This window comes from Scyliorhinus canicula, chromosome 7 (genome assembly GCF_902713615.1).
Source record: "Scyliorhinus canicula chromosome 7, sScyCan1.1, whole genome shotgun sequence".
NCBI classification, from domain to species: Eukaryota; Metazoa; Chordata; class Chondrichthyes; order Carcharhiniformes; family Scyliorhinidae; genus Scyliorhinus; species Scyliorhinus canicula.
In genome coordinates this window covers 23,473,369-23,500,444 of record NC_052152.1, presented here as the reverse complement: position 1 = coordinate 23,500,444, position 27,076 = coordinate 23,473,369, and the positions used below count along the sequence as shown (strand labels likewise).

The following is a 27,076-nucleotide window of genomic DNA, read 5'->3' as shown; positions in this document are numbered from 1 at the left end:
AAGAAACTCTAGGCCTGTCAGTTAGCATCAGTTCTGGATAAGGTTCTGGAAACAATAAGAAGGGAAACACAAGAACAGGAACTTGGAAAGGTTTGTGCTAATTAGGGAGAGTCAGCACAGATTTGAGAAACTCAGATCATGCTTAACTAACTGAATCTTTTGATGGAATAGCATAGAATGTTGAAGGGAATTCAACAAATGTTTATATGGATTTTAAGAACGTGTTTGACAAAGTACCACGTAAAAGGCTATTGAACTAAATTTAAGCTCAGGGAATAGGATAATCAGTGTTAGTCTGTAAACAAATGTAGCTCAAGAACAGAAAATAGCAAGTCGTGCTAAATGTATATTTTTCAGAACGGAAAATGATAAGCAGTGGTGTGTTCCATTAATCAGAGTTAGGATCGCTGCTTTTTTCACATATATAAAAATGACAGAATAAAATTTCAACATTTGATACCAAAACTGGAGGTGTGGCAAATAGTGAGGGTGATACTAACCAACTGCAGCAAGACATGGATAGGCCAGCTGAATGGGCAAAGACGCTGCAGCTGAGATTTACTGCAGAGAATTGTGAGGTGATGATAGAAGGGATAGGGAGAGATAATACATACTTTAATAGCACAGTTCGAAGGAGTGTGCAGAGAATTAGGGACCTGGGGGTTCATGTGCATATTGAGAGAATGGTAAGCAAAGCATATGGAATTCATAAATAGAGGTGTTGAATTCAAAAACAAGGAAGTTATGCTGAACCTTTATAAAGCTGTAGTTAGGCCACAACTAGAGTATTGCATCCAGCTCATACTTTTGGAAGGATGTGAATGTCCTTGACGTGGTGCAAAGGGGATTTACCAGAATGATTAGAGGGATGAAGAAATGTAGCTACAAGGCTAAGTTGAAAATGCTGGGGAGGTCTCTTCCTTAAAAGGTGGTGGAAGAAAAGTCTTTGAATATGTTTTAAGGCAAAGCTAGATAGGATTCTTGATAAGCAAAGTGGTGAAAGGTTATCAGAGATAGGTGGGAATGTGGAGTAGAGGTTAAACTCAGATTATCCGTAATTTTATTGAATGGTGGAGCAGGCTCTGGGGACCGAGTAGTCTACCCCCCGCTCCTAATTCATATGTTCATATGACCTGGAGCTCGCTGCTTTTGAGGTGAAAGCAGCGCTGATCAATGATTTCAAAAGGAGGTTGTATGGGCACATGAGGAAAGTAAACTTGCTGGGCTACAGGGATAGAACTGGGGAATGGGACTGATTGAATTGCTCTATTAAGTGCCACGTAAACTCAATAGCCCAAAAGGCATTTTTCAATGCTGTAATGATTTCTTCCCCTTATCTCACCATCACCATTAGCAACCATTCCGTAGGCTACCTAGGCCTCAAACTACAGAATTCCCTCCTCTTCTCCATCTCTTATTTATGCTTTAGGACTCTCCTTGAAAACCAACTTTCTGATTAAGGTTTTGGTCACACTAACTCTCTGGAAGATTTTCTCCATCAAAGGCATTGTATAATGGGAGTCACAGTTGGCTGTGCTGTTGAGAAAAGCTTGATTTACATTTCATGCTTTTGCTTTGCCGCTTAAGAGCCAAGTAAGCATTACAGTTATTCAGCTGGTGAGTAGCTCAGAGAACCATTGCTATGAAGCATTTATTCCAAAACTCTCTGGATGGGATTTTCCAGCTTGACACCGGCAGGTATCGCTGCAGGCGTGTGCTTTTAATGGCTTTCCAAAGTTTTCCAGTCCCGACTGCGACAATATACGGCGGTATCAGGGCTGGAAAATCCTGCCCTTGGGTTACTTCCATATCACACCAGGATATCGACAATTTTCCATAGCACCATCTTGCATGTATTTAGACTGCATAGCAACAATGAAAATAACAAATTACAACTTATTGAAAGTCTAACTTCAAAATGCCTAGCAGGATGTGGACTTTTCAGTTTAAAAATCAACCTTATAGTTAACAATTTTTTTTAAAATCTAAATGAAGCCACTTACCTTTCCAGCTGGAACAGAGACCGGATCCAAACTAGCATTTTCCAAGTTAGCCTCCATCAGAAAGGTTATTTGCTGTGTACGGTGTTTGTGTTCAGTGCTAGTTATCACAGGTTCAAGGAGCAGTGACCATTTACTCAGGTCATCACAAAGCTGAAATATTCATATAAAAAATAAAGTAAATCAATTGTACATGCAGCTAGTGGTACAACTTCATAGATACCAACCAATCCAATTACAATTTGTTTTAAACTGCAGCTACACCTTTTTTATTATTTCATAGGATGTGAGCGTCTGGCAAAATGAGCATTTATTGCTCACCCCTAATTTTCCTTAAGGTCATGGTGGTCCACCTTCTTGAACTGCTGCAGTCCATCTAAATAGACAGCTTAACAAAAAACTAAAAGAAAACATTCAGTGGAACCCAAAGTATTTCCTTCCATTTTTTCAAACCAGGTTTCAAACATTCCACAGCACAAAAATAGCCCGGATCATAGTCACAAATGACACCTGCAGTGACCCTGACCACAGCACATCATTTCCTCTTTGTTCTCCTCAAGCAATCTACTGCCTTTGACAGTCAGTGCCATCCTGCTCCAAAAATTCTTCTTACTAGTCAGTTCCATCAAGACTTTTACTGGCTTGGATTCATTCTTTTAAATCAACTCTCAGTCCTCCCCTCGGCAGCATTATCCACTTGCATGAAACCATCACTTACAAATATGCCAGGGGCACTTAACTCTTATTCACCACCATCTTTCTATATACTTCTCTGCTTGTCCATCAACTTCCTCTATCTAAACATTGAGATCACAGAAGCCATGTGATTCTGCTGCTTCATCATACTCCAGCCTCTCAGGCTATACCAGACTATTCATAACTTTAGTGTCCTATTCATTGCTAATCGGAGTTTCCAACCTCAATTTCCCACTAGCACAAAGATTATCTACTTCTACTTTTGCAACGGTACCCACTTTACTCTATTCACTCAGAAAACCTTCATCACCTCAAGACTGTTACTCCAATAATTTCTCACTGGCGATTCATCTTTCACCCACCTTATTCCATAGCTCATCCATGACTTTGCTGACCATGTGCTATCCACTAAACTCTACACAAATCCCATTTTCATTGGCCTACTGGGAGTTAAGTTAGCCAACATCTCAAACTTGCCCATAACTCTAAATCCCTCCATAGCCTTGACAATCCCAACTCACCAATTCTCCTCCCCTATGCCCCCATCACTTTAACGTCCTCCCACCTGACAACCTTTCCCAAACTCGCTTTTCATTTGACTCTGACTTCTTGTGCATCTTTCGTTTATCATTATTTGCGACTGTTTGAAATTAATTACCTAAAACCCCCATCTCTCCTCCTCCCCCTCCAATTTTAATGTCCCCAGAAAACTCACCTCTTCAACTAACAACTTATTAACCCCTCCTAAACTGTGCTTCATTGACTAGACATCTGGTTTCATAGTTATGCTATGTCAAAGGCGCTATACAATTTTTTGCTGTGGAATGGATTGTTCTCTCAGGGTTACGTCATAGCATGCACAATGGTCCGCTAACATGCACCAGCTCTGGCAAAATTATTCATTTGATTTATAATCACTTATTTCAATAAATATTTTAAACACATTTATAATTTTAACAATTTCACTGGTATACAAGTATGAATAGAATCTCAAATTTTCAGAACACCCACGCAACATAAACTGTTACTCCTTAAACATGTCAAAATAGAACCATTTCATGAGGTTGCCATTGCCCTAGAATAAACACACCATTCTTTGGTTCAGTAACACTGAATTTATCAATCGTCTAGAATGCGGCTTCAGGAAAAACATTAGACTTAAAGTCACCAAGCTCATCCAAATCGACAATTTCATAAAGACAGCTGCAATTATATTAAGAACTCATACGCATCCTTTTGAAACCTGCTTAATGTCAGTATTTGCACCTGTTGAAGAAATGTATTATTTTAGGAACACCACCTTATCCACAGCTTCTGCTACCATTATGTTACAGACATCTACCCAACGTCAGAAGCTACTTCAGAACACCACTGTGTTAGGACAGAGTACTGTGCACCCACGATTAAGACAGTTCTGTCCACCAGCATTGGAGTTCTATCAACACAATACAGGAGAAAGCTCACAGCTCTGTTGGCTCTCTGCTAGCATTAATAGAAAGAGAATCAACTGACCGAAAAGGTTACAACACAAAATAAGAGCTCAATGCAAACTCAGTGTCGGGGTAACATATTAGCACAGATAAAGGATCGGATAGCTAACAGGAAGCAGCGAGTCTGGAAAAATGGCAGTAACCAGTGGAGTGTCAGGGGGACCAGCTCTGGGGCCTCAGCTATTTATAATCCATATTAATGACTTGGATGATAGGACCGAGCATGCGATAGCTGAATTAGCTGCTTTTCTACCTGCATGTCATCAAACTGAGGACACAAAGTGTCTGCAAAGGCATGTGGAAAGAACATAGAACATACAGTGCAGAAGGAGGCCATTCAGCCCATCGAGTCTGCACCAACCCACTTAAGCCCTCACTTCCAACCTATCCCCGTAACCCAATAACCCCCACTAACATGTTTGGTCATTAAGTGCAATTTATCATGGCCAATCCACCTAACCTGCCCGTCTTTGGACTGTGGGAGGAAACCAAAGCACCCGGAGGAAACCCACGCAGACACGGAGAGAATGGGCAGACTCCGCACAGACAGTGACCAAGTGGGGAATCGAACCTGGGACCCTGGCGCTGTGAAGCCACAGTGTAAGTGGGCAAACATTTGGCATATGGAGTATTATGTGGGAAAATGTGAACTTATTCACTGTGGAAGAAAAAATGGAAAAGTAGAATACCATTTAAATAGAGATACTGCAGAAATCTGTGGTTCAATTGTACTGACGCACCTCAAGAGTGCAATTGATCTGTGTAGACAACTACTGTTGCACCACTTGCAATGACCATTTTGAAATGTCCATAACGTTTCTTGGACTGTATTGAAGCACCTCAGAGTGCAACATAATAATCTTTATTAGTGTCACAAGTGTCACACTGCAATGATATTACTGCGAAAACCCCCACGTGGCCACATTCTGGCGTCTTTTCAGGTACACTGAGGGAGAATTCAGAATTTCAATTCACCTAACAAGCATGTCTTTTGGGACTTGTGGGAGGACACTCCACGGAGTACTGGGAGGAAACCCGCGCAGACACAGGGAGAAAGTGCATGTCGAAAACTTGAATATTATTGCATTTTTCGTGATGGCCACTTTGAAATGTTAGAAATGTTCTTTCCTAGATTTTACAAATAAAGTATATTTTTGCAACAAAAGAAGTGGCAGAGAGATTTGGATGTCCTGAGACATGAAACAACAAAATGTTACTGTGCTGCAACAGCAAGTTATTGGGATGGAATGTTGGCCTTTATTGCAAAAGGGGTTGAGTATAAAAGTGCTGTTACACTTGTACCAGGGCCTCACCTGGCATATATTTGCATTGAAAGAAGTTCATTGGAAGTTCAGTTGGCTGATTCCCTCGTTGAAGGGGTTGATTTCCGAGGGATGGTTGAGCAGATTAGGCCAATACACATTAGAGTTTAGAAGAATGAGGTGATCTTATTGAAACATGCAAAATTCTGAGGGAATGCTGGGAAGATGTTTCCTTTGTGGGAAAGGCAAGAACTGGGGGGGCGGGGGGTTAAATAACAGGTTTCCTGTTTTAAGACAGGGATAAGGAGGATTTTTTCCTCTCAAAAGTCGTTAGACTTTGGAATTCTCGAGGGAACAATATATTTAAGGCTGAGTTAGACAGATGTTTGATTGACGAGAGAATCAAAGATCATCGGGAGCAGGGAAGTGGAATTACGGCCACAATCAGATCAACCATGATCTTACTGAATGGCCATAAATCTTACTGAATGGCAGAGTAAGCTCGAGGGGCTGGTTGGCCTATTTCCATTTCTTATAATCTTATGATTTCCTCTGTTCTTTTCAGAGTAGCATTATAATCTCTCAGAAGCAAAGATGTTGACTCTAAACTATACAACAGAAAAACATCAATCTTTTTCACTTATTCTGATTTAGCAGAACTCAGTATAATGTGGTAGAAACACAGAAACTGTTCACAGCCAGTTCAATAGTGAAAGAAAATCATCAAGGATTTCTGCTTCTATTGATATTCATCCCCACTCTATTCCAAGTGAGTTCAGAATTGTGTTTAAGTCTGATGTATCCATAGTGGGGCAGTCGGCCAGCATTCACACATGAAAATGGTCAATGGCATGATCAAAGAGGAGGCCTGATGTAGCCATCTGGGATGGCCACTTACAAAGGATCCCGGGAAATATGGCCACCTGCAAAGGACCATGGGAAATATGGTCAACCCAGGACTCAGACGCTCAAGAGCTTATGTATATTGGCAACTCAGATAACTAGACATTATCGAAACCCCCAGCTACTTTGCATTCTAATTTCCCCTGAACAAAAGACCTGTACTCAGGTAACAGATACAGAAACAGACTCATCGGCGCCACTCCCATTGCTCAGGGAGCCCAAAAAGCCAAGGTCAATGACTGCTCAGGACACGCCCCTCCATCAAGGCACCCGCCCCTTTATTGGCCAAAATCAAAGGCAGTAATCAAAGCCTGCCAAATTATTGGGTCCAACGCTAAGGACCGCCCAAAAGAGTGCAAAACTCCAGAAGGATAAAGAGAGACACTGCTATGTGTTCAGTCTCTCTTGGCCCCGACCTACTCCTAAACCAAGAGTAGCATCACAATCAGAAGACAAGTTCAAGACCAACGATCGTTACCAGACGGATGAGCCCAGTAGAAACAAAGTCACTTCTCCAGACCCAGCCACACAAGATTCGACAAAGGCCTTGTTCCTCTGCATAAAGCCGGGTGCCTGAAGTTAAGTAAAGGTTGTTGTAGTGTTAGGTGTAATTTAGCTTGTAGTGTTTTATGTTGCATGACAAAATAATTCTTGGGTGTAAATAAACTATCATTCAACCTGAACTAACTACCTGATTGTTTGGTCTTTGATCGATATCCGGTAAAACCTAGTGGTGGTATTATTTGATACCTGGCGACTCTGAAAAGCAATATCATCATTAATAACCGTCATATCAGTATCCAGCTAAAAAGAGCAACATTATTGGCGTCCCCGGTGCAAATTGGCAACACTAGAGACAATGCCTTCAAGAAGAGAGGTTAAATAAAGTTGAATATTTCCAAATTAAATTTAAAAATATGGCTTTGCACTCTTCAGTTATACTGCAGTTGGTGTGAAGTTCAATTAGTTTCAAACTACCTCAACATGCAGACTTCGCACAGACAGTGACCCAAGCCAGGAATCGAACCCAGGTCCCTGCTGCTGTGAAGCAACAGTGCAAACCACTGTGCTATGTTTACCAATTCAGAAACCACAGCCGTCGTCCATATTGCTGATCGAAATGTTCGCAGTTCTAGCAAAACTCATTACTGAGTTTTTTTTTCCTTTTTTTTTATAAATTTAGATTACCCAATTATTTTTTCCAATTAAGGGGCAATTTAGCGTGGGCAATCCACCTACTCTGCACATTTTTGGGTTGTGGGGGCGAAACCCACGCAGACACGGGGAGAATGTGCAAACTCCACACGGACAGTGACCCAGAGCCGGAATCGAACCTGGGACCTCAGCGCCGTGAGGCGGTTGTGCTAACCACTAGGCCACCGTGCTGCCCTAACTCATTACTGAGTTAAAGATTATAAATTAAAGCCAGGGGGCAGCACGGTGGCGCAGTGGTTAGCATTGCTGCCTACGGCGCTGAGGACCTGGGTTCGAATCCCGGCCCTGGGTCACTGTCCGTGTGGAGTTTGCACATTCTCCCCGTGTCTGCGTGGGTTTCACCCCCACAACCCAAAGATGTGCAGGGTAGGTGGATTGGCCACTCTAAATTGCCCCTTAATTGGAAAAAAAATAATTGGGTACACTAAATTTATAAAAATAAAAAAATTTTAAAAATAAAAAAAATTAAAGCCAGTCTATCTAGGAAAATAAAACATACAAAGTAAAATTTTCTCCAGTACTGCTCTAAGTGGTAGCTTGGTTCAATTGGTGGCCAGAGTCAGACAATTATGGACTCAAGTCCCACGTGTTAGGGAAACAAAAGGTAGTTTTAAAGGATTTACATTTGTATTGGTAAACTTTAGAAATAAGCTATAATTTTAAGTGTGTTTAGTTTAATGTTTCTGTGCCTGTAAGGGTAAAACCTATAGTTAGATTTATGCTAGACAAAGGCATTTGTACTTGTGGGGGTTGGTTAAGTTCCAACTGTGTTTCTATAGTGCTTAGAGAGGGCTGCAGTGTGAAGAATAAATAAAAGACATAAGCATGTGGGTGTTGCCTAGCAACTGGGGCTTGTAAGATAGAGACCCTTTTAGGTTTTAGTTGAATTTGTGGGCAGTTGGAGATAGGGACATCTCTCAGCTCTGCCAGAATTCAGATTGACAGACTGCAGGCTTCCTAAAGTACAAGTTATAATCCAAATAACCAGGGAATTGGAACAGAAAGAACAAGACTCCTGAGGTTAAGAGAACAGAGATCAAGGTATCGTTCAGAAGACTCAAGGAAGAGTAAACAAGTGTTCTGTGTTAAAGAGACAATTGCAGTAACTAGATTTAAAGTGGGACAGCAAACTTATGAGGTAGATGAAACATTTGATGTCATTTTAATAGTCTTGGACTTGAGAGTTAAGCAAATGTGAACAGCTCGTACAGCTGTCATGGCAAAGAAATCCTAAAAGAGGTTGGTGTAAAACCCTGGACTTGACTCGCTGTTAAATGTGGAGCGGAAGCTTTGTTTAAAAATGTCATTTCGAAAACCGTGTCTCGATTTCGGTATGTAAACCGCTAAAAGAAAGCATTATTGGTGAGAGATTTAAAAGTGTGATTTTGGGAGTGGAGTAGACACACTCATCCAGGGGGATTCTGGAGAAATCCACAAACACTAACTTGGGTTCTGATTGGTGTGTGTGTTTGACCACAGCCAATCGGTGTGCTTGAAAGGACTGTGCATTAATGGGGCCATAGTAGTTTAAGATGTACTTTATAATCTGTTAATCTTAAAATTGGCGTGTATGTATTAAACTAAGGAGAGAGTAACAGCATATTGTATCATAATCCAATATTTTCATGTTTAATAAATGTTTTTTTTCTTGGTGTTGAAACTAATTAGAGGTCCTTTGGCTCAGTTTCTCCACGTTTTATAAAGAATCTAAAAGTTATGGGCCGGGATTCTCCAAAATCCCAGCCAAGTGTTGACGCCGGCATAAACACCGGAGTGCTGCATGCCGGCGTCAACAGGCCTCTTGGCCCAGCGATTCAGTGGGCCACAGGGAGCCAGCAGAGCACCGGAGTGCTGCGTACTGCACCAGATTGATGCGTACTGCTCCGGCGCCGATACGCGACCCTGCACTGCCAACACGGGTCCGCGCATGCATGTGGTGGCCGTTTCCACGCCGATGCATGCGCGTGGTGGCTGTTTCCACACTGGCACAGCACATGGCGGAGCTACACAGCAGGCCCATGCGGAAGGAGGAAAGCCTCCTCCAGATCGCACGCGCCTGCCGCGGTAGCCCCCGATCACAGGCCTGGCCGTCATGCAGGCCCCCCAGGAGTCTGATCCCCCACCACCATGACGGCCACAGGTCCGAGCTCCCGCGGGGTGGTACCAGGTCGAATGCGGAGAATCGCCGCAGGGGCCCCGACTGCACGCAACTGCCGCCGATTCTCCGGCCGCCAGAGAATCACGGCCCGGCATCAGAGCGGCGTGGCAGAAATTTCCAGCATGACCACCAATTCTCCAACCCGGCGCGGGCTCGGAGAATCCCAGCCATGATCTTTTGAGCCAAAGGTTTATTCTGGAATCTTTCCACCCAGTTATATCAACTGGGATCATAACACACCCAAACGTCAACACAAACCAGAGTGACACCCTTGTGTGATACTAAGTACCCCTCAGATGCAATGACAAATTAACCCAATCGTCTGTTAAGTGACTCAGGTGGCCAGAGGGGGGGGGGGGGGGGGGGGGGGGGGGGGGGGGGGAAAGAAGTACTAACTCCTTTGATAAATTAACAGCTATTAATTCACAACAACTTTGGGACCTTGCTGTGTGAAAAATGGCTGTTCTATTTGCCTCAATAACAGCAACTATGCTCCATATTCATTGTAGGAAGTGCTCTTCAATGTTCTATTTCTTTTAAAATAGCAGTGGGCGAGTCTGGAATATGCTGCCCGGGTTGCGACCTGGGACTATCCTTACGTTTGGGATCCTGCAACCCCCCCCCCCCGGGAGGAGAAATTCAGCTCATGAATCTTTTTAAATCAAGGTTCTTTTGATCGTTACAATTTTTGGTTTCACCCAACAACTTTATTCAGACTCACAGAAAGAGTTTCCACATGGAGAACCTCACCTCTAACAATCCAAAACTATTTGTCAGCGAGGGGATTAAATGAATAAATGCACTGCAGGCTCATAATAAGCCCCTGTCCTGCCCCCAAGACAGAAAAGCACCACATTATCAAACTGTTTTGTTCACATGAAACAATTCAGATTTATTTACAAGATTATACAGAACAGATTTTTACAGAATTGTTTTTAAAAGACAGATTTCCAAATACATAGCACCTTCACAAGCACTTTATAGCCAATTAAGTCACTGTTTGTCATGTAGGAAACATGGCAGCCAATTTTCTAAAATATAATTCTAGTGTTTTACAATGCCTTTTCTAAATATTTAAACAGAGTCCTTTTATGATCTTACCGTAACTTAGTTTACTCAATTACACTATTTCTAACACCCCGAACTGTTCAGATATATCCTTCACTTCTTAAGAAACAAAATACAGCTTCTCTGACGAACATATACAGTTCTTTGCCATTGAGCCAAATTGATTTTGTTACCAAGTGATATGAACATGGAATGTCCATTGTTGTCAGGAGTAATATTTACCAGCTCTCTGTAACTTTTCCAGCTGGTTTGCCTGACCCACCCGAATAGTTTTAGTAATCACAAAAAAAAAAGATTGCTGCTCCATCAGTCTAGTTGCCACATTTGCCATAATTACTGGGATTGTTTTGCGATTACATGCAGAGATGAGCACATCAATTTCCCCAAGAGGCTTTCTGAAACAGCATGACAAACAGGCATTCAAGCATTTAAAAAGTGTCGTGGAAATTATAATAAAGACAAATTCCTCGAGGTTCAATTTAAGGAAATTTATTTACACAAATATATTTGCGGAGAGAGAGTGTTCCAGCTGCAAAGCCAGTGCACTGCACTCTGAGATTCGATTGAAGACAGCATATATTTATAGTCTGAAATCACAGCTTGAAGTAAACAGGCAGGTTTGTATTAAATAGACCTTGGAAAGTACGCAAGATGAAATACGTAGTCCGTATGTTCTTGCCCTTGGCTAAAAACAACTCGAGTACACATTGTTATCTTTCGGAGGAGTTTGTGTTTTCATAATAAGGCCGAGACCAGAATATTAAGCAGTATTTCATTTATATTACCTGACCTACTTATTTTCATTCAAAAGAAGTGTTGAACTATAGTCAAGCATTTCCCAGCATGCTTCTAAGTTGACAACTCATTAATTTCCCTTCCACAAAACGAAAGCTGCCAGAGTTGTCAGAAATACTAAAGGAACAGTTTGAAGATAGTGTTTAAGTCAAGATGCCCTACTTATGCATGGAAGTATGACTTTTATTTATTTTATATTATGCAACAATAAATTCAATTGTTTATATTGCTGTTATAATATGCATTTACCTTACTGTGAAATAAACATTGATTTGGACCAGATATTTATTCAGTCCATTTTCAGAGAGATTGAAGCACATGTGGAAAACACGAATATCAAATCCAAATCGTTAGGGGTGCCATTGTTACATCTTCGGTTGCAATATTGTATAAGCACGGAGCAGAATGAATCATGATTCATAAAAATGAAAGCAAAATATTGCACATGTTCAAAATCTGAAACAATAACTAAATGCTTTAAGCCCTCAGTAAGTCAAGTAACATCTGGAAAGAAAGAATTGTTGGCATTTCAGGCATAACCATTCATCAGAACCAATAAATGGATATGCCAGAATTGAATATTTTCCTTTCTTTGCAGATGCTGCCCAACGTGCTGAGTATTTACCTCATTTTCTAACAAAAGCAAGATTCTATTTACAGCAGCAAATGGGGCCAGTGAATCCGAGAAGGTACCTATGACAGATATTGCTGGTTAACATGTGGATATTTGGCTGTACCACAACTGTAATGAACTCCAATTAGCTTTATTGGTTGGCCAATTGGAGTATGAGCTCCCTCAATGATAGCTCATTGAGGGGGCCCATATAATCACCTGTGTAGGCTTTGTGAGCCAGTCTTAAGTTGACTGGACTGCAAGCAGCACTGTTTGTAGCTGCTCCTGTAATAACGTATTGTAATAATATTGGTGTGGTGATGGAACTCCTGCCTCCCGCGGATTACTACAGTGGCGACGAGGATGGGATATAAAGTAGACGAGTCAGGCTTACACCCATGAGAGGACCGAATAAGGGCAATAAAAGAAGCCCCAGCTCCCACCACGGTCCAGGAGTTACGATCATTTCTAGGGTTGGTAACCTATTATGGAAAATTTATTGAAAATAGGGCGTCCATCCTAGAACCCCTCCACCAGCTACTAAAAAAGGGGCAAGAATGGAAATGGTCTTCCCGTCAAAACCGAGCATTTAGGGACATTAAGGAACAGCTGTCATCCGAAAATGTCCTAGAGCATTATGACCCAAGGAAGGAGTTGGTGGTCACTTGTGATGCATCCCCCTATGGGGTAGGAGCCGTCTTAGCCCATAGAGGAAGGAATGGGGAAGAACGGCCAATAGCCTATGCTTCGAGGACCTTGGCGATGGCTGAGAAGTACGCCCAAATCGAGAAGGAAGGACTGGCGGTGATATTCGCAGTAAAAAAATTTCACCAGTACCTGTACGGGCAGAAATTCACCATAGTGACGGACCATAAGCCGTTATTAGGGTTATTAAAAGAAGACAAGTCAATACCCCCGATTGCATCAGCTAGAATCCAACGCTGGCCGTTGCTACTGGCGGCGTATAGATACGTTCTGGAGCACAGACCGGGAACGCGAGTAGCAAATGCAGATGCTTTGAGCAGACTTCCCCTCCCGGACACTCCGCCGCAAATACCAACAATAGAGGAGACAGTAATGACTAAATTTGTTGGACACCCTACCAGTAGACGCACAACATATTCGGTTGTGGACGCAAAAAGACCCAGTTTTAGCCAAGATGAAGCATTTACTGCTAACAGGGGAACTGGAAAGACCAGTGGAGCCCCATATGCACCCATACTGGAGCAGAAGGGACCAAATAACCGTAGAAGACGGTATCCTATTATGGGGAGCCCAGGTAATCGTCCCAGCTCAGGGCCGTCAGGCAATCTTAACCGAGTTACATCACGGACACCCAGGGGTGTCTAAAATGAAGATGCTAGCTCGAAGCTACGTTTGGTGGCCAGATTTGGACACCGACATAGCAGCCTTGGTATGTCGGTGCCAGGAGTGCCAACAGGGGCAAAGAGTGCCGCCAGCGGCGCCATTGCACCCGTGGGAATGGCCAGGCAGACCGTGGACCCACCTGCATATTGACCACGCCGGCCCTTTCATGGGCTCAATGTTTTTGGTGATAGTGGACGCCCACTCCAAATGGTTGGACGTCCACCGGGTAAACACGGCAAGCACAGCATCGACAATTGAAAAGCTTAGGGCCTCGTTTGCAACACATGGACTTCCAGAGGTATTGGTGTCCGATAACGGAACGGCATTCAAAAGTGGGGAATTTGGAAAGTTCCTGAAGGAAAACGGAGTCCATCACATCAAAACGGCCCCCTACCACCCAGCGACCAACGGCCCTGGCAGAGAGAGCGGTCCAGACACTTAAAGCGGGACTCAAGAAGCAGCCGGCAGTGTCAATGGACACAAAGCTCTCCCGCTGGCTGTTTGATTACAGGACCACACCGCATTCCACAACGGGCATACCGCCAGCTGAACTCTTGATGGGAAGGTGGCTGCGAACGAGGCTGAGTCTCCTTTTCCCAAATTTAACGGGAAAGTGGAGAAACAACAGGAGGCCCAATGCAGGGGGCATGATAATAGTCGGCAGCAGAGACACTTCCAGGTGGGGGCACCGGTTTGGGTCAAGAATTATGGGAATGGACCAACGTGGGTCAACGGTACGGTAGAGTCCCAAACAGGGCCCATATCCTATGAGGTTTCAATAGGAGGTAAGGTGCTGAAGAAACACCTAGACCAAATAAGGGCAGCGGAACCACACCTGGATGCAGGCAAAGCAGGACCGCCTCAAGCTGGGATAGCCCAGACGGAAAGGATACCCACACCCCAGCCCCGAGCAATTTCTCCACACCCCGTCATCCAGTCGTCAGAGTCGGAGATGGACACGCTCGACGAGGCCGCTGCGACACCTCTCCCCAAGGAGGAGGAAGAACAACTTCCAAGGAGGTCGTCAAGGAAAAGACGGGCACCTATAAGGTACACCCCACCCACTTCGGAGAACAACCCGGCCGACGACACAGAGGTGACAGACCCAGACATGAGGAGCAGGAAGAAGCTCAGAGGACTGCCAGCTGGCAGGAATTCCTCGGACCTTGGGGGGGGGGGGGGGGGGGGGGGGGGGGGGGTGTAATGAACTCCAATTGGCTTTATTGGTTGGCCAATTGGAATATGAGCTCCCTCAATGATAGCTCATTGAGGGGGCCCATATGATCACCTGTGTAGGCTTTGTGAGCCAGTCATAAGTTGACTGGACTGCTAGCAGCACTGTTTGTAACTGCTCCTGTAATATTGTTATTGTAAATAAATATTGGTGTGGTGACAGAACTCCTGCCTCCCGTGGATTACTACAACAACCTAGGGGAAAGGTGTCAACCTTTTGAACACAAGAATTGGAAACAGGAATAGGCCACCAGGCCCTTCTAAACCAGAGGCTGGTTTAGCACAGGGCTAAATCACTGGCTTTGAAAGCAGACCAAGGCAGGCCAGCAGCACGGTTCAATTCTCGTACCAGCCTCCCCGAACAGGTGCCGGAATGTGGCGACGAGGGGCTTTTCACAGTAACTTCATTTGAAGCCTACTTATGACAATAAGCGATTTTCATTTTTTTCATTTCATTTCAAGCCTGCCCCGCCATCCAATATGATTATGGCTGACCGATGCCAGGCTCAACTCCTTTTCTGTGCCATTTCCCCATAGCCCTCTATTCCTCGATCTATCAAATATTTATTATCCACCTTCACTTTAAATACTTCAAATGACTTAGCCTCCACCTCCCTCCGGGGCAGAGAATTCCACAGATTAACTACCCTCTGCGAGAAATTTATCATAGGAGGCCATTCAGCCCATCGAGTCCACACCAGCTCCTGGAAAGAGCACCCTACGTAAGTCCACGCCTCCACCCCATCCCCGTAACCCTACCTAACCTTTTGGACACTATGGGGCAATTTAGCATGGCCCATCTACCGAACCTGCACACCTTTGGACTGTGGGAGGAAACCGGAGCACCCGGAGGAAACCCACACAGACACAGGGTGGAAGTGAAAACTCCACGCAGTCACCCAAGGCAGAATTGAACCCGGGTTCCTGGAGCTCTGAGGGAGCAATGCGAACCACTATGCACCCGTTTTAAATCGTTACCATGTAGCTATGTCTCCTCGTTCGAGACTCTTCCACTAGTGAAAACATCTCACCATCTACCTTGTCAGGCCCTCCAGAATCTCATATGTTAGAATAAGGTCACCCCTCACTCTTCTAAACTTCAAGGAATACAGACACAGACTATTTAGCCTCTGTCGATGCCCTCATTCCAGGAATTAGCCTGGTAAATCTCCATTAGAGTGCCTCCAGCGTTACTACAAGTATATCCCTTTTTTAGGTAAGGAGCCAAACTGTACGCAACATTCCAGGTAAGGTCTCACCAACACCCTGTACAATTTCAACAAAACCTTTCTATTTTTAAATTCCAACCCATTTGCAATAATAGCCGAAATGCCGTTTGCCTTCTTAAATACTTGTTGCACCTGCCTGCTAACATTTTGTGATTCATACACTAGAACACCTCTCTCCATTTAGATAATAAATTGTATTTTGATTCCTCCTACCGAAGTGCATGACCTCACACTTCCCCACATTGAACTCCATTTGTCAGGTTTTTGCCCAATCATCAAATCTATCTATATGAAGACTTACACCCACAGACTGCAACCAGTAAGTGTCGCACATAGGATTAGATTGTATGGTTCGTCAAAATTACAATTAAACACCAAGTCCAACATAATTTCTTTATTTTCTAATGTATTTAATATTTTTTCTAATATATTTACACACTTATGGAGCAGGCATTCAATTACATGTTTGTTTTGCACATTATTAGTTTTACGTGCAGGACATGGGCTTCATTTTTACAGAATATCTAGTTATTCAACATGTGTCGTGCATTGTCCATTTATTAATTCAAGATCTGAGCTTTGTTCTGCATCACTGGAGACTTCATTCACACTACCAACTTTATCAACAATCAGAGATTGTACTGAAGATGTTGAGGATGCTTGTAAAGCCCCTAAATGGAGCTGCTATAGGTTCATTTGTGACAGTAAGACCAGAGGACATAGGGGCCATTGAACCCATCAAGTCTGCTCCACAATTCAATGAGATCATGACTGATCTGATGATAACCCTCAATTCCACTTTCCACCTTAACCCCATAACCCCCGATTCCCTTATGGACTAAAAATTTGTCTATCTCAACCTTGAACATAAACAACGCAGCCTCAAAAGCCCTCTATGGTAAAGAATTCCACAGATTTACTATCCTCAGAAGAAATTCCTCCTCATCTCTGACCTAAGTGGGCAACTCCTTATTCTGAGATTATGCCCTCTGGTCCCAGACTCTCCCCCAAGAGGAAGTAACTTCTCAGCATCAACCCTGTCAAGCCCCTGAGACTCCTATATGTTTCAATAAGGCCACCTCTCATTTTCCTAAATTCTAACAAATAGTCTCAACCTATTCAATATCTCCTCAAAGAAAATCGAAAATCCCTCCATACCAGTGATCAGCATAGTGAACCTCCTCTGGGCTGCCTCCACTGCCAGTATATCTTTCCTTATCATTCACCTGAGGAAGGAGCAGTGCTCTGAAAGCTAGTGTTTGAAACAAACCTGTTGGACTTAACCTGGTGTTGCAAGACTTCTTACTGTGCTCACCCCAATGCCAGCACCTCCAGGACATGTTAGCAAGACACTGAAATCCCCAACATTCTCTACAGTATTTATACAAGGCTGACCCATTCACATTAAACCTGCTCTTTATTTTGCTTAAGCTTGATCAATTTCATGTGACACTCTGGTCAATAGTTTCCAAATGGTAATGTCATGGATTCTTGGAAATAACTGGAAAACACTCACCCATGAAGTGTAATGGCCACAAATAATGGGCCACTCTAACTTCTTCTCAATGACAACACAAGGGAAAGTTACATTCCCAATTACCTGCTGAACTTGCATGCTAGCTTTTTGTGATTTATGCATGAGAACAAGGCGAGCAAGTTACATTCAACAGTTAGAGTTTGTTGCAAACACATGAGCATAGCTAAGTAAGCTTTTGTTGTAACACATCAATTTCTTACAACTTGGTGAGAACATTCTAATGTTCTGAAGACCAGTAGAAATAAAGATCCATCCGCCACATCTCACTGCAAAGCTCTTGTACTGATTATTCCTTCTTCTCCTGGATGAAGTGTATTTTGTGATGCAATCAGGTGCAGTGCCAAGTATGTATGAGCCAGCATACATCATTTTGGTACAAACCCTTATAGCTTGCATTAAACTCCTCCAGCAGATGCTGAAACTGATGGTTGCTCTGAGCTCACGTTTCCACATAGTTGATCACTAATCAGACCACAAGACGGTGTTCCTTCTCCCGGAATACAAGCAGAAACTTAAGCGGGGGAAACCGGACTGAGATGACCATTCACTATGTGCTATCTGTTGGCTGTTACTTCCACTGGAGATTCTTGCAGCACATGTTGCTGGTTTATTGGTTGGTTCATCTGCAATACAAATGGTGACACCAGATTCAACAGTTTGCAATTCTACTGAAAATGAAACCACAGGAAACTGCAAATAAAATATACTTTCATCCGTCATAATCATCTTGATGAGTGCCTTAACTCCACATCTCTCCCCAAATCAGGCTGCAGCACATCAGTAGTCAGGCTTCAGGCATGCAATTACCTCCTCAGTAGTCAGGCTTCAGGCATGCAAAAGGTCGGACCCTGTTAACCAAGCAATTTGCATTACCAAAAGTATAATTGATTACTTTTCAATGTGGAAATTCTAAATATGTTTAAATTAATTTTTACCTGTTATGGTTCCCTGGATGTTCTCCAAAACTGCAAGTTCTTCTAACAATGAGGAGTTCAACAGTATTCACATTGCTCCCCTGTTTCTCCATTATAAACCCTGAGCCTTCAAAGTAGTTTTCCTGTGACTTGGGATTAGATTAAATAGGTGCTTGATGGCTGGCGTAGACACGATGGGCTGAAGGTCCTTTTCCCATAAAAACTTGACAGCCTTTAGAAATTACCCCACCCTCTGGTGCATTATGTCGATTGGTTAGTGATGATACTTTGCATCCAAGTAAAGACGGTTGTGGTTCCCACATTCTCTGCTGCTTCATAACAGTGCTTGAGAATGGCGTTTTTGTCTTTGCAATCAAGCTTGCCACAGCCAATTGAGTTAGGCTGCTACGTTCTCTCTTCACTCTTACCCCCCCCACCCCCCCCCCCCCCCCCCACCCCCCAATCTCAGCAATTACACCTAACTGTAAACTGATTCTATCACAGAACCTGCGGAAGAGACCATCAAAAAGCAAAGATGATTCTGGATTTTATACTTATTGTAAGATATTGGGCCATACCTTCCTCAGAGAGGCAGAGTTGGAGTGCCACTCCATACTGACTATGTGCACTGGTGTTCTTAAGCATCTGTCTTGCCTGAAGCATGCCAGGGCAGCAGGCCCCAGTATCGAACTGTAAATTCGCAGCAAAGGAGGACACACCCCTTTTTACAGTTCCAGCCGAGTTTAAAGGTCCCATTGAAAATAACAGGCCAATTAATTATCTACGGTGAGTGGATGAGCTGTGGGAGGTTGGATGAGCATTTGGGCGGAGAGGGTGGGGAATCTTATGCAGGTGGCGAGGGGTCCGTAGGGTGTCCTGCACGGGGCTCAGTCTTTTTATTTCTAACGTTTTCAGAGTAACTATTAGTGCAACACTGTCATAACCATCCGAAGTGAGCGATTTAAATCGTTTTGCCGGATGGTTCCCAATGACTGTCACAAGTCTTGGGAATCCAGACGATGGTTATACATCCTTTATCAGTGGCAGCATGGTGGTGCAGTGGTACGCACTCCTGCCTCACGACACCTTGGACCCGGGTTCAATCTCAGTCCTGGAACACCAGGATGCCGCCTGTACTACCTTCCATGGGAGTTCACTTCTGCTATCATCATGGCGGTCTACATCCCAACCCAGGTGGATTTAAGAAGGCGTTTGGTGAATTGTACACCACTATAAATAACAATGAAATAGAATACCTGGAGGCCTTGTTCATTGTGGCCGGGGTCTTCAACCAGCCAACCTCTAGAGTGTACTTCCAAAATTCCACCAATCTTGTCCCACCAGGGGCAGTAACATCCTTGATCACTGCGTCACAAAGGGTGCCTACAGGTCCATCCACTGACCGCACTTGGGAAAATCAGACCACAAGACGGTGTTCCTTCTCCCGGAATACAAGCAGAAACTTAAGCGGGGGAAACCGGTTAAGAAGGTCGTGCAATGCTAGTCCGAGGCATCAGAAGAGCTCCTGCACGACTGCTGGGAGTCAGTGGACTGATCCATATTCAAGAACTCAACAGCCAAGCTAAACGAGTATGCCACCACTGTCATAGACTGCCCCAACAGCCTCGGACAGACCAATACCTACCGACAGCTTCCGAAAGTCAGACTAACCTTCTTGAAAATGAACCCTCGGAAAACAATGGGTCCTGACAGAGTCCTTGGTCGTGCACTCAGATCCTGAGCAGACCAACTGGCAGATGCACTCACAGATATCTTCAACCTCTCCCTACTCCGTTCTGAGGTTCCCACCTGCTTCAAGAAGGCCACCATCATACTGGTGCCAAAGAAGAACCAGGAAACTTGCCGCAATGAGTACCGTCCGGTGGCCTTGACGTCTATTATTATGAAGTGCTTTGAGAGGTTGATCATCAGACACAACAGGGTCCCAGGTTCGATTCACGACTTGGGTCACTGTCTTATGCAGAGTCTGCACATTCTTCCCATGTCTGTGTGGGTTTCCTCCGGGTGCTCTGGTTTCCTCCCACAGTCCAAAGATGTGCAGGTGGATTGGCCGTGATAAATTGCCCTTAGTGTCCAAAAGGTTGGGTGGGGTTACTAGATTACAGAGATAAGGTGGAAGCGTGGGCTTAAGAGAGGTGCGCTTTCCCAGGGCCGGTGCAGACTTCTGCACTATGAATTCTATGAAAAAGATAAAGTACATGCATTTCCACAATTCTACAGAACTTTTGTAAAATAAAGACAGGTTACCTGGTCAATGTATGCTTGACAACATGTATTTGGCATATTGACACCACTTGTAAAACATTTCATGTTTTTTCATAGAATTTAGTGCAGCAGGAGGCCATTCGGCCCATCGAGTCTGCACCCTTACAAAGAGCACCCTACTCAAGCCTACATCTCTACCCTATCCCCATAATCCCCACTTAACCTTTTTGGACACTAAGGGCAATTTAACATGGTCAATCCACCCAACCTGCACATCTTTGGACTGAGAGGAAACAGGAGCACCCGCACCGACACGGGGAGAACATACAAAGTCCACACAGATAGTGACCCAAGACCCAAATTGAACCCGGGTTCCTGGTGCTGAGGCAGCAGTGCTAACTACTGTGCAACCATACCACTCGACACTGGCACATTAACTCTGTGATTAGTGTATGCATCAATAGTCACTAACCATGCTGTTGTTCAATGCTCTTCAGAAAATACAAGTCAATTAAAATACAATTGAAAGGAGCAGGTTCATGGAAGATTAAATAAAATTTCTGTATCCTTATGCATAATAAATGGCTCTTTCTGGAAAGTTTGTGCACGCGCCTTGGCGTTGGAACCCACGCAGACACGGGGAGAAATGTACAGACTCCGCACAGACAGTGACCCAAGCCAGGAATTGAACCTGGGCCCCTGAAGCTGTGAAGCAACTGTGCTAACCACTATGCTACCACGTTGCCCATGTTGCCCAATTAGTTTCTTGTAATACTCTTGGTTACCCAAATAATGATGGGAATTATTACCAAGCTATAAAAGTTTATAAGCGGATAAAACAGTCCAAAAGGGCAGTCAACTTTCGTGCTCCCAGTTAACACCAACTAGGCAGTGTCAGGCAACCACTAAATCAGGGTCCACCTAGTTTTCAATCACAATGTCACAGTGAAAGGAAAATAGGGAGAATAGGAAAATCCTGAGACAGGAGTGCGTTAAAGCAAGAACCAAAAGTACAGGATCAGTCCGCGGTTCACCTTTAGAGGCTCAGCCAGGAGGAAAGCCCTGTCGGCCAAGCGGACACAGATTTTCCCCTCGGTAGTTGTGGGGCAGTGAGGCCGCGCCTCGTCGTCCGGTGGCAAAGCGGCGAAGGTGAGGCTGGCGCTGCGGTGGAAGCCCCGCACGGCCCGGCAGATGATCATGGCGTAACATTTCTGCAGGCGGATCCACAGGTAAACATAGCACAGAGTGATCAACATGGCGGCTGCCGCTCCGACATGACCGACATCTCCCGCACTCTGTCCGAATGGCTCCTCGCGTCCACCCGCCCCAACCCCGGCTCCCCATTGGCTGCTTCACCCAAGGTCCTGACTCCGCCCCGGCCCAGGTCCCGGCGTCATCCGCACCCGACCCCGCCCTCACCCGGCTCGCCAACGGGTTCTTCCCACAGGCGCGCGTCTGACCCCGCCCCCTCAGCGCGCGCGGCACCACCCAGCGCCTCCTGCCTCGCTGCTGACTCCACCCCCTCAACGCGCGCGTCTTACCCCGCCCCCTCAGGGCGCGCGTCACCTCTCAGTGCACCTCCTGCCTTGTTGCTGACCCCGCCCACTCCGGGCCCTGCCCTGCCCCAGCTGAGATGTGACCACACGGCCAGTGGGGGGCGCTCCTACAAGGTTTCAGTAAATAGGTGAGATGTTCTGTAAAGGTCCTGTAGCACAGGGGACAATGGGAATGTTTTCATATAGGTCAGTGAGTTCAGTTGGATGGATGGCTGGTTTGTGAGCGATGCCATCAGCGCGGGTTCCATTCCTGTACCGGCTGTGGTTGCTCAAGAAGGCCCAGCCATCTTAACCTTGCCACTCACCTGGGGTCTGGTGACCTTTGGGTTAAATCACCAGCAGTCAGCTCTCTCTCAAAAAGGCGGCATGGTGGCACAGTAGTTAGCACTATTGTTTCACAGCGCCAGGAACCCCAGGTTGGAATCCAACCTTGGGTGACTGTGTGGAGTTTGGACATTCTCCCGTGACTGCGTGAGTTTCCTCCGGGTTCTCCAGTTTCCTCCTACAATCCAAAGATGTGCGGGTTCCGTGGATTGGCCATGCTAAAATTGCACCTTAGTGCCCAAAGATGTGCCATTTAGTTGGGAGAATCGGGATATGGTGGCGGAGTGGGCCGAGATAAGATGCTCTTTTAGAGGGTCGGTGCCGACTTGATGGGCGAAGTGGCCTCCTTCTGCTCTGTTGGGATTCTATGAAACGGGGAGAGCAGCCTCTGGTCCTCAGGGACTATGGCGACTTTCACTTTCACGTCATGTAGCATAGGGGACTTTTCTATATCGGTGAATAAATGAATTAATTAATATTTTTATTGAAGGTTTTCCATTTTACATTTAACCACAAAATGCAACAAATCCCCAAAATCTAGTACAGTGCAGAGTGATCATTACTCCGTGTATACATACAGGAAAGACAAGGAAATACAAATGGTTCAGATCAACAATCATTGTTGTAAGGATAATGAAAGGATACCAGAAAGAGTGGGGGATCTCAGGACAACAGGGTAAAACCATGAGCACATGGCACCCCGGTGCTCACCCTCCTACACAGGACAACAAAGGCTAAACAATATTCAGGATTCCAAGGCCTCCAAGCAATGAAAGGATACCCCACTCCCAAGCTATATGTAAACAGACTAAAGCTTCAACCTAATTTGACTTACTTACCACAAATAAATACATTTTATGAATACAGGAAAAAGGCCGGCCGCCCTTTGGCCCATCAAGTCAGGTGCCAATCAGCCTCTTGGCTTATCTCCAGGTCGGACACTCCTCCTGTAATCTTACTGCTGACCACTTGGACAGTAACTCGATCTTCACTTCTTTTCACTGTAAGCCTTATGAATCAGAATGCCCCCCTCACAAGCTATGACACAGAGCACACTGCATCAAAGGGGGTCCCTGGGAGAGTACAAATAGTGGTTTGCAGCAGGGGGATTCAGTTCAAAACCAAAAGTCGGTAGTTTTAAAAACAACCAGCAAGACAGGCATTAAAAGGAAATCAGGATAAGATTTAAAAGAGGCTCCTCACAATGTTTAGGAACTCTTTGGTGCAGGGCACCCTCCCAGAGATGTTGTGGCAGGTGTCCATCTTGTTGCTCCTGAAAAAAGATAAGGGGCGCGATTCTCCGCAAATGCGGAGAGTCGTAAAGGCTGCCGTGAAACTGGCCGTGTTTCACGGCAGCCTCCGCGCCCCCTCCCGGGACCCGATTCTCCCCCCAGGTCGGGGCTAGCAGTGCGGCCCCATGAAGAACGGCATCGCGGGCTTAGCGACCGTCGCTAAGCCAGCGCACCAAGCGTCACGGCGGCTGACGCGCACGATGACGTCAACCGCGCATGCGCGGGTTGGACGGCTCCAACCCACGCATGCGTGGATGACGTCATCACGCATATGCGTCAAACCCGCGCATGCGCGGGCCATCATGCCCCTCAGCCGCCCCGCGGACTGATCCTGCGGGGCGGCGGAGGAACAAAGAGTGCGCGGTATCGGACCCGCTGGACCCGTGGTGCGGCCGTGCCAATCGGTGTCATGGTTGTCCGGGACGGCACTTTGCGGCCGTTTTCCCGAACGGTGAGAGCAGGTGTGTTTGCGTTCGTGAAAACGGCCGTAAAGGCCTGGGAACTCGGCCCATCAGCCTGGGGAGAATCGCTGTTCGCCGTAAAAAACGGCGAGCAGCGATTCGTGTCGTGGGGCGGCCGTGGGGGGGGGGAGAATAGCGGGAGGTCGGGAAAAATGTCGGGAAGGCCCTCCCGCTATTCTCCGACCCGTCGTGGGCAGCAGAGAATCGCGCCCAAGGATCCCACAGAATGTGGTTGGTATCGCCCAATCTCCCTGTTAAATGTAAATGCCAAGTTATTGGCCAAGACCTTCCGGTGGCAGCTATAAGGTCGTAGGTCGCACATTTGGTGGCTCCCGTTTCGGTCGGACTTTTGGACCTTTTCCCCTGACTTTTTTGCACTTTTGAGCGCGGAACTGGAAAGCAATAGTACTCAGGCACAGGACCCATACAAAATTGTATTGTAAACAGGACCTAAGAAGCCGGGGCGACTGTAAACAGCAGAAGAAGTGGTTGAGTAAGGGCACAGTGGAGGCTGTGAGAGAGACCAGCATGGCTGGTGTTCAGAGCAAGGAGCCGACAGCCCAGCCCACAATGGAGCAGCTGCTGCAAACTATGCAGGAGGGCTTTTTGGCTTTGAAGCGTGACAACTTGGAGCCGCTTCAGAAGTCGATTGATCAGATGGGAAAAAGGCTGGATGATCAGGCTGAGAAGCTCCAGCAGTTGGAGAAGTCAGTGGAGGAGCAGGCTGACTTTCAAATGGTGGCGGATGTGGAGATTAGGAGGCTAAGGGACCAGCAAAAAGTGCTTCTGGAAAAGGCTGGAGGACCTGGACAACAGATCTCGCCGGCAGAACGTGAGAATCGTGGGCCTCCCGGAGGGGGCAGAGGGGCTAGACGCTGCCGCATTTGTGGAGGGTGTGTTTCAGATGTTGCTGGGGAACGAGGTGTTGCCGCGCCCGCCGGTGGTGGACAGGGCACACAGAGTGCAGGTGAGGCAGCCGCAACAAGGGAGTCCCCCACGAGCGATGGTGGTACGCTTTCACAGGTACCTGGACAAGGAATGGGTGCTGCAATGGGCAAAGAGCACACAAATCTGTATTTGGGACAATACCACTCTGCGTGTGTACCAAGATTTGAGCGCGGAGGTGGCCAGGAGGAGGGCAGGCTACATGCAGGTGAAGGAGATACTGTATAAAAACAAAGTGAAATTCGGGCTGCTTTTTCCGGCTCGACTGTGGGTTACGTATAAGGGTCAGCACCACTATTTCGAGGCACCCAAAGAAGCGATGGACTTCGTTAAGAAGCAAGGGCTGGCCCTGAGCTGAGAACGTTTGGACTCATGTTAAAGCTTTTAAGTATATGTGGTGTCTCTCCCGTTTTGGGATGTATATTTTTTTTTCTTGTTTTTGCGTGATTTTCCTGAATGTTTCCTGTGTGGGCTCTTTGCTTAGTTGGAGGTTGGCTGGGGGGAATTAATAAAGAAAACAGTTAAAAGGGTTGGGTTAAAATGGATGCTTCAGAGGAACTTTGTACAATCTTTTTCTGTGTCTGTATGGGTAGGACTGAAGAGTGCCTGTTATTTCTTATCTCTTTTATTTCTTGTTTAACTTGAATTGTGCTATTGCGGGGGCTGTTTATGACTTGTATAGAGTGTTTGCTTAAGTAGGGCTGATCTGGGGAAGTGGTGTGGAGGGGTCGGGGGTAGGAGGGGAGACTGGGAACAATGGATGGGACACGGGCTGGTGCCAAGGCTGGGAGCCCCAGGCTAGCTTAGTGCAGCTAGTCAATGGGAGCCGAGGTGGGGTGTCCATATAGTTAGATTAGAGCTGGGGATGTATGATAGGATGGTGTTGCTGGGGTGGGGGGGGGGGGGGGGGGGGGGGGGGGGAGGAGTTGTTCTGCTGACGGGGATGGAAACTGGGCATGGTAACAGTGAGGAGATCATGGGTGGAGCCGGCCAGTAGGCGGGCCAGAGGAAGCTCGACACATGGCTGGGGGGCTGGCCAAGGAAAGGGGATGGATGATCGGCAAAGGGTGGGCGGTGGTGGGGGGGGGGGGGGAGTGCCCCCCCAACCAGGCTGATCACCTGGAATGTTAGAGGGTTAAACGGGCCAGTGAAGAGGGCGCATGTGTTTGCACATCTGCGGGTTCTGAAGGCGGACATATTCTTGTTGCAGGAGACGCACCTGAAAGTGGCAGACCAGGTTAGGTTAAGGAAGGGCTTGGTCAGTCAGGTCTTTCATTCGGAGCTTGATTCTAAGACGAGGGGGGTTGCGATCCTGATTAATAAAAGGGTACAATTTGAGGCGGAGGGCACAGTCGTGGATGGGGGTGGCAGGTTCGTTATGGTGAGGGGTAATCTCGAAGGGGTGAGAGTAGTCCTGGTCAGTGTGTACTCCCCTAATTGGGACTATGTGGATTTTATTAGGAGGATGCTAGGGAAGATCCCCGACTTGGACTCACGTAAGTTGCTCATGGGCGGGGACTTTAATACAGTCCTGGACCCGAGCCTGGACCAGTCATGCTCAAGAATGGCCAGGCTCCCAGCGATGGCAAAGGAACTGAGAGGGTTCATGGAGCAAATGGGGGGAGCAGATCCGTGGAGATTTAGCCGGCCAACAGCGAGGGAGTTCTCATATTACTCCCAAGTCCACAAGGTGTATTCCCGAATTGACTACTTTGTGATGAGTCAGGACCTGCTGGCCGGGGCAGAATATTCGGCAATTGCCATATTGGGCCATGCTCTGCACTGGGTAGA

General features: G+C 45.9%; 1 protein-coding gene across 3 annotated transcripts in view; it reads right to left on the bottom strand.

Moving 5' to 3' along the window:
• hlcs (holocarboxylase synthetase (biotin-(proprionyl-CoA-carboxylase (ATP-hydrolysing)) ligase)) overlaps positions 1 to 27,076 on the bottom strand; it is a 152,016-nt gene that overhangs the window by 114,803 nt on the left and 10,137 nt on the right. For 2 of the 3 annotated variants that reach the window (XM_038801560.1, XM_038801559.1), the window contains exon 2: positions 2,004 to 2,153. In XM_038801560.1, coding sequence (XP_038657488.1) covers positions 2,004 to 2,153 — 150 coding nt within the window. Of the gene's footprint in view, positions 1 to 2,003; positions 2,154 to 21,741; positions 22,047 to 27,076 lie in introns of those variants that run through there. The other variant, XM_038801558.1, reaches the window with a different exon arrangement.